The 14763-nt window shown below is 46.4% G+C and overlaps 1 protein-coding gene across 3 annotated transcripts in view; it reads right to left on the reverse strand.

Moving 5' to 3' along the window:
• DHTKD1 (dehydrogenase E1 and transketolase domain containing 1) overlaps positions 1-13168 on the reverse strand; it is a 48845-nt gene extending 35677 nt beyond the window's left edge. Inside the window, exons 1-5 of one of the 3 annotated variants that reach the window (XM_048836599.2) lie at positions 12960-13168; positions 5853-6008; positions 3495-3706; positions 659-853; positions 57-326 (exon numbers count right to left, since the gene is read on the reverse strand). In XM_048836599.2, the coding sequence (XP_048692556.2) occupies positions 57-326; positions 659-853; positions 3495-3706; positions 5853-6008; positions 12960-13116 (990 nt within the window). In that variant the 5' untranslated portion in view covers positions 13117-13168. Of the gene's footprint in view, positions 1-56; positions 327-658; positions 854-3494; positions 3707-5852; positions 6009-7673; positions 8292-12959 lie in introns of those variants that run through there. The other 2 variants (XM_048836600.2, XM_048836601.2) reach the window with 2 other exon arrangements.
• Between the last annotated feature and the right edge of the window lie 1595 nt (positions 13169-14763).

The following is a 14763-nucleotide window of genomic DNA, read 5'->3' on the forward strand; positions in this document are numbered from 1 at the left end:
CAAGTATCATCTTTTATACTCTCATTTGCGAAAATTTGTTTGAGCTCTCCAAGTACCTGCAGGCAGATAACTTTGTCTCCAGGTTGTGCGGCACTATCTAGCGAGTAATCTCCATCAAGAAGAGACTGTTGCCTTCCGCGTGTCTTGCCAACCGCCACTGGATTAATTGCTTCTAGATGTGATGGATTAGGCAACATGGTGACATGCAGAGGGCGGTGTGAACCAAAGTCTAGATCTACAGAGGATGTCAGGTGGGACAGGACATCCCCAATTGCTGGCGAATTCTCTGGAAACTCACTTAAGCCACGCATTTTACGGAACATCAACTGCACAGAAATAAGATTAGTTATACAATGCACATTTGTATTTACGTTACAAATTTTGGAGATATTTTTGTTTGTTTTAAGTCACACACTTTGGGTGAAGTCCTATAACCCTTTGGACCTTGCCACTTAAGCCCTTTTGTTGCAATTCTCTAAGTATTTTCACAGGGAGATCTGCAGAGCCCATGGCAGGAAGAAGTATGCGCTCACATAGGTCAATTTATCACTTGTACTCAAGTGCTGGCAATGAGATATTTTCTTGCCAAATAAACTTATTACACAAAAAATTTGAGTAAACAGCAAGCTGCTGCTAGTAAGACAAATCTGTCCCTTACCTCAGGTGGAAACTGAAGCAGCCCAGTGAGGAGATTAAGCCTTCCTCGATGAGGCATTCCAAGAATGATGTCTGTCACCCCACTGTACACGCACATCTTTAACAATTCATAGAAAAAACCCATCATGCTCTCTGCTCCTTCACCACTGTAACGTTTCACTGTGGCAAACTTGGTGGCCAAGAAGCGGTCAAACTCCTGATAGAAACAGAGTATGACTACAAGTCATTTAACACAATATTGAACAGTTACACAATTCTATGCAGAATATAAACCTGGACAAAACCCCAGCTCGCCTCAGCAGATCTTTCTCGCCAACTAGCACCACACCCAATCTAGTAGAAGAGGCTACGAATGAAATCAAATGAGAGATCAGCCACTGTCTGGTTTTATGTTAGGATGTGAGAACATGCATTTGCCCCCTGAACACATACATGCATCAGGTGGTGTAGGAAAAACATGACACAACGTGGAGGGAGGCAAAGAGGGCCAACTTGTTCAATCTGAAAATGGTGTTTATAGCAAAGTTACTTATTTCACAGGGGCATTAGGAACCCAAGTTCGTTAGCATTCATAAACCCCTTAAAGATCCTCTGATCCAATATGCAATATATTATTTTGATTAGTATTATACATATTCAGAAGAGGAAAAGACACTCAGTTCTATGTCTAGTTTTTCCCCTCACTAGTTTTGTACAACAAAGTTTTGGGAGAAACCTTAAAGTGTAAAAAATTCCCGCAGTGTTTACAATTATGGATTGAAAACATATAGCTATGTCTATACTAGAGACCTTACAGCGGCACAGCTGTACCAATGCAGCTGCGCCACTGTACGATCTCTCGTGTAGCCGCTCTGTGCCAATGGGAGAAAGCTCTCCCATAAACATAATTAAATCACCCCCAACGAGCAGTGGTTGCTATGTCAGTGGGAGAAGCTCTCCTGCCAACATAGCGCTGTGCACACTACCACCTATGCCGGTGCAATTTATGTCACTCGGGGGGTGGGGGGGTTGTGCGCATGAGTGTGTGTGCACATACGTGCAACAGCCTCAGCATCTGGCTGGCTGGCTGGCATTTGTTTGTAGTTAGCCAATGCTCAGCAGCCTAGAATTTAAAATTCCTGCAGTGTTTACACAAAAGTGCAGCAGGAGCTGCATTTCCTATACAATCTTCTCTAGACCCTGAGCCAAAGGAAAATTTGCAATTGACCTCAGTAGGGTCAGGAAAAAACCCGATTTTACTAATTCCCTTAATGAAACAGCCACTGAGGGAAATAAGCCTGTCAACTGCATTTAAAAAAGGCAATGTAGCACACAACACTCATTTGCACAGAGAAAAGGGTAGTTTCAAATTCTCCCTATTTGGGCCACATGAAAGCCAGAAGCAGGGACACCTTTATATAAATACTCGTGCCACTATATGAACAAGAGAAAAGGTAAGATGAAAAAAACCACAGAATTTTACATTATGGAAATATATGGCTAGAGTCCCCCAAACAAACACTCAGCCCACGCACTTTATTAGGGCCGCAGAAGGGAGCCTTTCACTGCCCCTTACAGAACGCACTGGGAATGAGGCAAGAGCTGCTTTGCCAAATGCTTTGGCAGTGCTATCCAAACAGCTACTTCGCCAGAGCAACACTGCCAGAACCCTGATCATGCCCCCATTTAGCTTCCCTTCTCTCTAAAGAATAAAGGGCTTTCTTCCTGAATATTCCCAGTTGAGAGAGATTGTGACTAGAAGCTGTTGGTGAGGGGAACAAGTGACAAATAGGGAGAGTGAAATGGGAAGGGAAACACAGAACACTGGAACAGCAGCACATGTGCCTGAAGTCTCCTTGAGAGCAATACCTCACTGTTTCTCACGCAATCAGCTACTGACAGAGTAAAGCACTGCAGTTTTCTTTTAAGCATTGCTGCAGTAGTTAAGGTGAACAACTCCCTCCAACAAGAATTATTTCATTTCTACACTGCATCCAGCAGACAAAACTCAGGTCTTCCCCATCTCAAACACATCCATATTTAGACTGTAAGCTAGTTGAGTAGTGTTTGTTTTTGTTTTGTTTTTTTTGGGGGGGGGGTTGATCCCCCCCCCCCCCCCCCCCGTGTTTGTAGTGTGTTATTAGTGTTGCTGCAGCGCTGTTAATGCTGTTCCTGGAGCTCTGGTGCCAGCTGCAGTAGCAAACAGTGCAGCGTGTTGATTCAGCAGACCTCAATGTTATTCATAAGAAAGCCCACAGGCTTGGTTTGGTGGTGAAGGCGCTCAGCCAGGTGTATTGTCAACGAAGCACGTTCCTAGTGTGCCATAGGAGCTATGGGTACATTAAACAGACGTATGCCCGCAACAAGGTACCAGTTCAAGCAGCACACTAGGATGGTGTCTCCTAGACTAGTACAAAAATGCCCCTCCTATGACTTCCCCTTTCATACATTAAAAAGAAACAAGTTACTTATTACACTCCAGATGTAGTTAGTTACTACCCTTGTACCTGCTCGTTTGAATAAGACATCCTAATTCATTATCCTGTTATCCCCGCCTCATCTTTATGAGGGATCAGTGTGCTCTTGTACCTTTTCTTAGGAATGAGTTTATGTAGTTACCTGAGAAATCTGTGTTTTTGTACCATCCTCCCTGGTCAGGACTGTGCTGCTTTGGTTAGCGGACACCTAGTGTGTTACTATTCTGCCATGCCTACTCCGGTTCACAGCTTTTGGTTCACACTGCTAGTTATGCTAGGGCTCCAGCAAGGCCTATACAGTGCCTAGCACAATGGGTCCTAGTCCATGACTGGGGCTCATAGGAACTACTGTAATATAAATAATAAAGATATGCAATGTACCTGAGATTCTAGCATCACTTTAGACAAATGCTTTCTCTCTTCTGTTGTAAATGCCTCCTGTTTTAATTGTTCAAACCTTTTAGCAAACCATTCTCTCTCCTCCAAGCTTGACAGCTGACTCATTTCTATAGAAATATGTCCACAATATACATGGTCAAGATAAGTCAACACATCCTCTAAGGAAGCCTCTTCTTTTCCCATGTTCAGGAGCCCTGTGATGACAAAAAAAAAAAAAGTGATATAGTCAATAACAATAGGTTTCAGAGGAACAGCCGTGTTAGTCTGTATTCGCAAAAAGAAAAGGAGTACTTGTGGCACCTTAGAGACTAACCAATTTATTTGAGCGTGAGCTTTCGTGAGCTACAGCTCACTTCATCAGATGCATCTGATGAAGTGAGCTGTAGCTCACGAAAGCTCACGCTCAAATAAATTGGTTAGTCTCTAAGGTGCCACAAGTACTCCTTTTCTTTTAGTCAATAACAATGTGATTAATGATTTGAAAACACAATATTGTGTCCTGTCCCTCTATTCTTCATTTGAAGGTAAAGTTCTCAAGAATCTTTATAAAAACACTACGGTGTTAAAAATAATTAAGATGTCTATAGCACTTTTCATTCAGAGTTCTCTGAGCACCTTCCAAAGAACAGTATGCATCACTGTAAGCTTTTTCAGTCAGAGTTGTCTTTTTACTATGTATTTGTATAGCATCTAGCACAATAAGACTCTGATGGATTATTGGGACCCCCCCCCCGCAAGCACTAGTGCAATACAATACCAGACATACTCACTTCACAGATGGGGAAATGAGGCACACAGAGAATCTGAGTGATCCAAGGTAACTGAATGAGTGGTAGAGCCAGGAAGAGAAGCCAGCTCTTCTGATTTTCACACCGTGCCCATTGGGCCACAGTGCCTCTGTTACTGTAGTGCTTTATAACGTAGTTGAACATGGTATACTATTAATATGTAACCTGAAAGCTACATTAACAATTACAGAGTTACCTAAGGTTTCAGAGTAACAGCCGTGTTAGTCTGTATTCGCAAAAAGAAAAGGAGTACTTGTGGCACCTTAGAGACTAACCAATTTATCTGAGCATGAGCTTTCGTGAGCTACAGCTCACTTCCATCGGATGCATACCGTATGCCTCCGATGAAGTGAGCTGTAGCTCACGAAAGCTCATGCTCAAATAAATTGGTTAGCCTCTAAGGTGCCACAAGTACTCCTTTTCTTTTTAGAGTTACCTAAGTTACCCAAGAGTCATTATGAGATTTCAGGAAATGTTATAAGCTAGGCACTCAGCTGCCACAGTGAATGGCATAATAGAAGAATTTATATTTTGATAAGATAAAATGTGTTTTCCTCCCCAAGAACTGCCTCACTAAACAGCAATGCACCAACCAGCTCTTTCATACAGGCAATCATTTAGGATAAGAACATTTTAAGAGATGACTAAATGATTAGTGAGAAATGGATATGATTCTGAATGCCTAAGGCAGCAGAACCTGCAAGCTGATGGAGTACTCATTTCCACATAAAGAAAAGGAGTACTTGTGGCACCTTAGAGACTAACCAATTTATTTGAGCATAAGCTTTCGTGAGCTACAGCTCACTTCATCGGATGCATACACATGTCATTTCCACATGTCCCATTACAGCTAGCCTTTTGTTAGGTAATACAAGACCAGTGTGCGATGGCCCCTTCAATAAACTCCTGTGTTGTATTGAGAATATTTATACTTTTGAATGCATATTAGGAAACGCCTACCAGGCAGCAAGATGCTGTGGAATTTTAACTTCCAGAAGGACACGGTGGAAGTTTCAGTGTTTGCGTCTCTTCAAGGCAGATTAGATAAAGTACCAGAAAAAATAAAATGCTGCAGGAAACAATCCTGCACTGGTCAAAAGATGACCAAGTCTAATGGGTCTTTTCCCCATCTTGAATTTCCGTGATTATAGTTAGAAGTGGGTCCCAGGCACAAATTTCTGACCAGGATTTAAGTTGTTGCATGTTTGCTGAGATTTTAATCTATGCTTTTAGTTCCTGCCTACTTTAGCCAGAGGATTTTGAGTTATTTCTGAACTAAACAGGACCACGCCCTTATCAGCACTTCCAGCTAGAAGGCTCCCTCAGTTAAAGGTGTAACTGCGGCTTTAGCAGTGATTGATACTGAAAACTGTCTTTGTATCTCTTAAAATCCCTCAACCTTAACAAAAACCATGAAAACAGTATGCCATACTAATGTTGCAGTATCACCTCATTTTCAGCCAACAGGAAAAAGAAAAAGCTCAACCATTTCCTTTGTCTGACAGATTCCAAACACAGGCCAAGTCAGCTGTGCACCAGGAAGCAGATTTACCTGTGGTATTGAAAGGTCCCTGAAGCACTTCTGTCAGCACTCGAATTTCAGGTACCATGTCCATCACAGCTTGGCCAGCAAACAAAGGGTTAATTTTGGCAGCTTTGTGGCCATGTTCACAGTATGCAGTTACTAAACGAGCAAGGCCATGATCAGCTAAATATAAAGAGGGAAACAGAGAACAATTTTAGCACATACACTCCTAATAGCATCAATTCAGTGGTCAGAATACAGGCCTGCATACAATCACAGAATCTAGGACTGGAAAAAACCTCGAGAGGTCTTCTACTCCAGTCCCCCACACTCATGGCAGGACTAAATATTATCTAGACCATCCCTGACTGGTGACTGTCTAACCTGCCCTCAAAAACTTCCAGTGACAGAGATTCCACAACCTCCTAGGCAATCTATTCCAACGTTTAACTACTCTGACAGTTAGGAAGTTTTTCCTGATGTCCAAACTAAACTTCCCTTGCTGCAATTTAAATCCATTGCTTCTTGTCCTATTCTCAGAGATTAATGAGAACAGTTTACCTCTTGAAAATGGTTACATCCCCTCTCAGTCTTCTCTTCTCCAGACTGAACAAAAAAAAAAAATTACAATCTTTCCTCATAGGTCAAGTTTTCTAGACCTTTAATCATTTTTCTTGCTCTTCTCTGAACTTTCTCCAATTTTTCCACATCTTTCCTGAAATGCGGCACCCAGAACTGAACACAACACTCTAATTGAGGCCATATCAATGTGAAGAACAGAAGAATTACTTCTTGTGCCTTGTGTACAAACACTCCTGCTAATACATCCCAGAATGATGTTTGCTTTTTTTTTTTTTTTTTGCGCAACAGTGTTGCACTATTGACTCATTTAGCTTGTGATCCCTCTGACCCCCAGGTCCCTTTCTGCAGTACTGCTTCTTACACAGTTGTTTCCCATTGTGTGTGTGAAACTGATTGTTCCTTCCTAAGTGGAGTACACAGGATTTGTCCTATTTTAATCCTATCCTCTAAAGCACTTGCAACCCTCCCAGCTTGGTATCATCCACAAACTTTATAAGTGTATTCTCTATGCCCTTGTCAATCCATGTATTACTCCTGGGGGAATTCTGCACCAAAAAATTAAAAATTCTGCACACAATATTTTAAAATTATGCATATTTATTTGTTAAAACAACTCACTATAATCATGCCAGTTTTAATTATTTTGGTAATTTATTTCAAAATACTGGTCACCAAGTAAGTTTGTAATACAGATAAAAGAAAAGTTTCAGAAAAATATATATGTATATATATTTATATTTTTTGGACAAATAGATTCCTTACTAGGCAAATTAATACAGAACTTCGTGTATTGTAGTTTAAATGAATTTCTCAAACATTTCCCACACCCCTCACAAGCAGCGTAGAGGCTTGGGGGAGTCAGGGATAACAGAGGAACTGAGGGAGAGGGAAGGAGCCTGGGAATTAGCCTGGAGGATTGCTGGGTGTGGTGGGAGAAGTATGGAACGGGGGGGAAGGGCGGCTTAGGAGGAGGAGGGAAGGGACTGTTAGAAAGTTGTGGAGCCTCCTGCATGCAGATCCTGCCTGACTCCTAGCTTCTCCAATTCAGTCAGGCACATCTGTCCCCATCCCAATGTGGCCCTGCAGCCCAACTACACACCACCCATCCCCACGTGGGCCTGCAGCCACCCTCCAATTCAGCCCCTAGCTCCTGAGCCCTCTCCCCACACACTAGCCCTTTTGAAACCCAGCCTGCGACACCCCTCCCCCCCAGCAGCCTCATATGCCCCACTCTGTCTGTCCCCACCATATCCCGTGCCTCCTAACCTGGCTCCACAGGCAGGGAGGTGTGATGAATGCAGCTGGCTGTTACTGCTGGTCAGCCACTGCTGTCTGTTCTGGCGCCACAGCAGCCTCCGGAGGGCAAAAGGTGGAACTGCAGCACTTCTTGGGCAGAATATATTTTCTGTGCAGAAAAGAAAAATTCTGCACAGGACATGAATTCTGCACATGCAGAATTCCTTCAAGAATATATGTACATGCTGAAGACTGACTTCCCTGGATGAACAATACAAGCTTTTATTCCTGTTAGCTCTGCTGAATCAAGAGAATGATGTGATTCAGAGCAGGATTCTGCCCTGTGTACCATCAACAAAACTGTAGGCTAAATTCTAACTTCAGAATCTGTACCTTTTGCAAGCTCTTCAGTAACAGAAGAGTCAACTAGATTTTCAAATCTCAAAGAAATTGCGTTGCATAGCTAGTCAGTGGCAAAACCAGAAAGAATCCAGGGGCCTGACTGCCACACTCATTCCTTACTCTTATCATAGAATCATAGATTACCAGGGTTGGAAGGGACCTCAGGAGGTCATCTAGTCCAACCCCCTGCTCAAAGCAGGGCCAATCCCCCAAGGATTGAACTCACAACCCTGGGTTTAGCAGGCCAATGCTCAAACCACTGAGCTATCCCTCCCCCCCCCATTGGGCAATGCTGCCTTCATGCTTTTTTTCCCATGTAAACTGCAAACTGAGTAGTAGCTGCTCAAGTTAGTCAGTGAACAATTTAAAACAAACAAAAACAAAAACGACACCCAAGAAAATGGTGACCTGCTCAAGGACAATTTCTAAACAGAAAATAAAAATTCAAATAAGTTAGTCAGAATTATTCATCCAGCTCATTTAAAATAAAAATAAAAATAAATAAAAAAAATGACACCCAATAACCCAAACCAAACTCAAGATTTATCAGAGTTGCGTACTTTCAATACTACTTTATAATGCAGAATGCTAGGGAATGAGAAAGTATGACATGACCAAACTGTCTTCATTCCATACAACCTGTCTCAGAAAAATTCTCCGTATCTTTTGGCCCAGAACAATCTCAAACCAAGATCTATTGACACAGTGCAGCCAAGAGGATCTGAGCACCATCATTGCCAGGAGGCATTGGAGATGGATCGTTCATGAGCTTCAGATGGAAACTGATTCCATCACCAGAGTGGCAAGAAGATGGATACCTGAAGGCAAGCGAAAACAAGGCCACCCGAAAACAACATGGCGAAGAGCTGTGGAAGCCAAGCTGAAAAACCTGGGGCACAGCAGGGGAACCATTGAAAGACTTTCCAGAAACAGACAGGAGTAGAGGAGCTTTGTCACTGCCCTAAATGCCAGAGGCATAATAGGAACATGATGATGATGATGATTATGAAGAATAACCCATAGTCCTGTATTTGCAATTAGACATCAGCAGCGTCTAAAAATGACACCTTCTTTGTTTTTAGGTCAGAAATTGTCACATTAGCAAAGTTTGTCAGAAAAATTAAATTGACCTTGAAATCAAATATACAATATTACTAAATGCAAACTAACATCGTAGACCAGATGCGTCAACCTTTAATCACTAAAGCAACAAGAAGGGTCTGTTGCAATTGTATCAAATGGCTCATTTTACATTTTGTTCTTAATGTGAATTTTTGACCTGCAGAAAGATGCTGCACAAACAGTATTTGAGGCTAAAGTCCTTTGTTTTCCAACACAACTCAATTGTTTGCCAAGCTCAATTTTAGCCACTCTGTTGTGCTTCCTTAAACTCATGTGTCCAAACAGGTCACTCTTGCTTGACTGATCTGTATTTTCCTTTTGCAAAGTGTCACTCTCCCTGCTACACTCTTGCAGAGACAAAACATTTAATTTTAAATTTAAAAAGCAGTAGAGAAAAAACATTAACTTTCTTTCCCTAAATATGAGGAAGGAGGCTTACTGATCAGACAACAGTTTAGGAGTTGGGAGATTTGATTTATTGCCTCTACCACTGATTAGCCATGTTACATTGAAGAAATCACTTAATTGATGCCTCAGTTTCCTCAGCTGTATCATGGGAATAATATTCCTCCACCTTCAAGAGCCTCAGATCAAATCATATGTTGTCTGCTATAATAATCATAATGCTATTTTTAAAACATCTTGTTACAACCAGGGCAGCCAGAATGTTGCTACAGGAGAAACTTATCTTTAGTCAAGTCACTCTCTCAGTCCAATGTCTGTCGAATAAAATGTTAAGCCCTGTAAAATATGTACTTCGTATGCAGCAGGAACTCTCCAAGTGCAGATTTACTCCATGAGAGTTATTTCACTGATAATCATTCTAAAATTCAATTCTGCCAGCAGGATTTGATTAGACGATAGATCTTACTGCTGACCATTTAGAGTGAATCTTTGAGACCAGCCTAAAGTGTTGCCAAAATATCTGCCCATTGAACAGGCAAAGGACACTACTATCATCACACAAATTAGCTTTCCATAACTTCTTCCACCCAGATTGTCAGCCAGAGATACTCATAGGATCAAATGAAGTAACGAATAGGGCTTTCAGGATCATCAGAACCAAACAAGATGAATGATTAATAGGCAAATGCTCTGGAATCTCAGCTAATCTTGCCCGGAGTAACACTCATGACAGCCATAACTGCCTTACTGAAAATAAACGGTTCTTTTTTCCATTTCTTCTAAACAGCCACACCAAGTTTATCCTTTGACTACTTTCTTTTAATATGACTGGTCAATGTGAACAATTCTTTCCCCCCTTTTTAGTGTTGGTTTTGACAGAAACACTTTACACAGAGAGTCTCATAATACTCTCCTGAGAGACAGGGGGCCAGTGGTCCAGTAAATACTGCAAGAGCCACCTCTTCATGCTCTCTTTGGAGGGAATAGTTTGAGGGTGCCAGAGGGTACAGATCCCTGTAGGGATCTCAGCGGGCACTTAAGTCAGGTGATCAGTAAAGCCAGCCAATGATTCATGACCGCCTGCAGCCAAGATTTCAAAGCCATTGATTAGTCAGCCCAGCTTCCCTGAACTCTGAGACCCTGATTTTCCAAAGGTTTTGAATGTCCCCTGTCACCTGCAGAAAAATAATCATAGTCATACACTGTAAAAACCATATAACACGGGATTATTCATGCAACACAGAAGTACAGATGTATCATCTAAGACTACATCTACACTACATACCATTGGCGAAGGTGTATAGCATTCGCATAGCTACATGCCACAAGTGAAAGGCTCTGGAAGTGGGGAGACAGCAGGGAAAAGCTCTGGCAGCTTCCTGCTGGAAAGTCTCTGGCAGGGGAGAGGCAGTGGGGAAAGGCTGAGCCCTCCTCAGCTCCCTCTCCCCCTCAGAGTCTTTCCCCACAGAAAAGGGGAGGAAACAGCTGGGGAAAAGTTTTAGTAGTTCCTTGATACCAGAGCCTTTCACTGGGGAAAACAAAGGCTCTAGGAGCAGAAAGGCTCCTTGTCACATTATAGAAAGATTTCAACAGCAGGTAGGGTTGCCAGTTTTGGTTGGATGTCTTCCTAGAGGTTTCACCACATGACATAATCTTTAATTAAAGATTAATCTTTAACTCCAGGGATTCCAGGACAATCCTGGGAGGTTGGCAACCCTACTAGCAGGGAGCTAGTGGAGCCTTTTCCTACGCTCCTCCCCCAGCTGCTGGGAATTTTCCCTGCAGCTGGGAAGGGCTCCAGCTGCAGGGAGCTTCCCATTCCTTTCCCTGCTGCTTCCCACCTGCCAAAGTCCTTCCCCACTCTTGGCATTTTTTTCTGCAGAGGGGAAAGGCTCTGGCACTGGGTAAGTAGTGGGACCACACCTTTCGAGCATGTCTTTACTCACCTAAACTGTGCCTCCAGACTGCAAGCCCCCAGAGAGCTTGGGACTCTGGTTGCTAGCCTGTGCTGAAGCCCCTGGCACCATGTCTACACTGCTGTTGTTCCCCTTGCTAGCTCCTCGTTAACACTAACAGGGAGATGTTCACCATGGGCTACAATCACACCTTCACTTCGCAGTGCGGACCCTAAGCGACAGCTCTTCAGGACAGGGTGGGCAAAGGCAGACCCCGTCTCGGGGTGGGCAAAGGCAGACCCCGTCTCGGGGTGGGCAAAGGCAGACCCCGTCTCGGGGTGGGCAAAGGCAGACCCCGTCTCGGGGTGGGCAAAGGCAGACCCCGTCTCGGGGAAAGCCATCGACACACACACAGTGGCTAGCTCAGGAGAGAGGGGTGCATCCCCCAGAACCGGCATGGACAGGCAGCCCCTCCCCAAGATACACCAGGGGCAGGCAGAGAAACGACGCTGTGAACCAACCCCCGTACAGACTAGGGTGACTGGATGTCCCGAGTTTATGTCCCCGATGTTTGGGGCTTTTTCTTATGTAGGCACCGCTTGGCCCCCGCCCCCCCTTGCGTTTTTCACATTTGCCATGGGGTCACCCTAGCACAAACAGAGGGACGGACAGACAGCCAGCCACCTCCCCACTGGAACAGTACAGTACAGTACAGTGCCCCCCTCCAGGACAGACAGACAGCCGGCCGCCTCCCCACTGGGGCAGTACAGTGCCCCCCCCCCAGGACAGACAGACAGCCGGCCGCCTCCCCACTGGAACAGTACAGTACAGTGCCCCCCTCCAGGACAGACAGACAGCCGGCCGCCTCCCCACTGGAACAGTACAGTACAGTGCCCCCCCCCCAGGACAGACAGACAGCCGGCCGCCTCCCCACTGGAACAGTACAGTACAGTGCCCCCCTCCAGGACAGACAGACAGCCGGCCGCCTCCCCACTGGAACAGTACAGTACAGTGCCCCCCCCCCAGGACAGACAGACAGCCGGCCGCCTCCCCACTGGAACAGTACAGTACAGTGCCCCCCTCCAGGACAGACAGACAGCCGGCCGCCTCCCCACTGGGGCAGTACAGTGCCCCCCGCCCCCAGAACAGACAGACAGCCAGCCGGCCGCTTCCCCACTGGAACAGTACAGTACAGTGCCCCCCCCCAGGACAGACAGACAGCCGGCCGCCTCCCCACTGGGGCAGTACAGTGCCCCACCCCCCCCAGGACAGACAGACAGCCAGCCGGCCGCTTCCCCACTGGAACAGTACAGTACAGTGCCCCCCTCCAGGACAGACAGACAGCCGGCCGCCTCCCCACTGGAACAGTACAGTACAGTGCCCCCCCAAGGACGGACGGACAGACAGACAGACGGACGGACGGACGGACAGTTCTCTACCCCCCGGAACAGACAGACGCACCCCACGCGCTGGGGCCGGGGGACTCGCCCACCTGCTCTGCCGCCCACGAAGACCCGGCTTGGCTCCGGGGCGCCCCCGCTCTCCGCCTTGCGGGGCTTGTAGCCGTACACCCCCCGCTCCGTGCGGTACCAGCGCCGCAGCGTCCAGGCCCGCCCGGCCATCGCCAGGCTCCTCGCCGCCACAGCCATCGCGCTCCGCGGCCCTGGGCAAGCGGCGGCGGGGCTGCGGCCGACACCCCCAGCACGGATTGGCCCGGCGCGCCTCGCGGGCGAACCGTTAGTCCCGCCCATGCCAGCAGGCATTTAAAGGGGCAGGGACCATTTATAGAAGGAGGGAGGGGGGCATGGGATGCAGGGGGAGGGGCATGATTTGTGGGGAGATGTGATTTGATGGGGGGGGAGGAACGAGTGGTGGTGGTGTGGGAGGGGCTTTGGGGGGAGAAATGTTAGACTTGGGGAAGGGTTGGTGGGATTATGGGATCTGATGGGGGAGGGGGGCTTGAGGGGGTTAGGGGATATGTGGTTTGGGGAGGAGGGTATGTTTGGGGGGGGGAAGTGCTAAATTTGGGAAGTGGCAGGTGGGTTGTGGGGATTATGGGACCGGATGGGGGAAGGGGTGTTTTGAGGGGGGAAGGGGATATGTGGTTTGTGGGGGGAGGGTCTGTTGGGGGGGAAGTGTATGCTGGTGGGAGAAGTCTTAGACTGGGGGGAGGTTATGTGGCTTGTGGGGGGTATGTGATCTGATGGGGGAAGAGGTGCTTGTGGGGAGGGCCATGTTGAAAAGTATTTAGTTGTTAGGGGAAGGGTGTCTGGTGGTGAATGGTGCGTGGTTTGCGGGGAGAGGGTTACTGGGTGGGAGAGGTATTTCGTTATAAGGCATATGGCTAGTAACAGAGAGGTATTTTGTAGAATATTGGCTGGTTTGAGGGCAGGATGTTTGATGGTAGAGGAGAGGTCTTTTGGTGGATCGGGCTGCTAAAAGTCCAGTCGGTGGCACAGTGGGGCTAAGACAGGTTCCCTGCCTGCCCTGGCTCCACGGGGTTCCCGGAAGTGGCCAGCATGTCTGGCTCCGAGGCACTGGGGAGTTTCTATGCATTGTCTCTGCCCTGAGCACCAGCTCCACAGCTTCCATTGGGTGGGAACTGCGGCCAATGGGAGCTGCAGGGGTGGCGCCCTGCAGGTGTAGGCCATGCACAGAGTCCCCGGGCCTCTTTGCCTAGGAGCCGGACATGCTGGCTGCTTCTGTGACCTGCCTGAACCCAGCTGGAGCCTGCACTCCAAACCGTCTCCTGCACCCCAAACCCCTGTCCCAGCTCACAACCCCCTCCTGCACCCTAATTCCCTTCCACAGCCTGCACCCCTTACCCCCTCCCGCACCCCAACCCACTGCCCCAGCACTCCAAACCCCTCAGCCCCAGCTTTAGAAAGATGAAGAATTTGTTGGGAAGAGCAGTTTTTGGGGGTAATGCTAAGAAAACTGTGAGATCAGAAAGAGAACGTGGCTGCAAACAGAGTTAAGGAAGTTAATGCAGCCTCCCTTTACCCCAAACTGAAACAGGAAAGGACAGTCACAAACAGATTAGTGCTTCCCAAATGTTTTCTGAGTTGCATGCATTGGGAACCATAACAAATTCCCAGAACCTGCTACAAACAAAACTGCTCCGGAACACACATTCTTTTATCTAATAAAAGGTGAACAAGTCTGTGCTCGTCTCTGAACTATGTCAGCTCATACTCTTATTGATTCAAAAATGATGTGGTACAGTGGTTCTCAACCTGTGGGCTGTTTGTGGCCCAATCAGCCCACAACTGTGGTCCATGTGGCATCCTCAGAGC

This window comes from Caretta caretta, chromosome 1 (assembly GCF_965140235.1).
Source record: "Caretta caretta isolate rCarCar2 chromosome 1, rCarCar1.hap1, whole genome shotgun sequence".
NCBI lineage: Eukaryota > Metazoa > Chordata > Testudines > Cheloniidae > Caretta > Caretta caretta.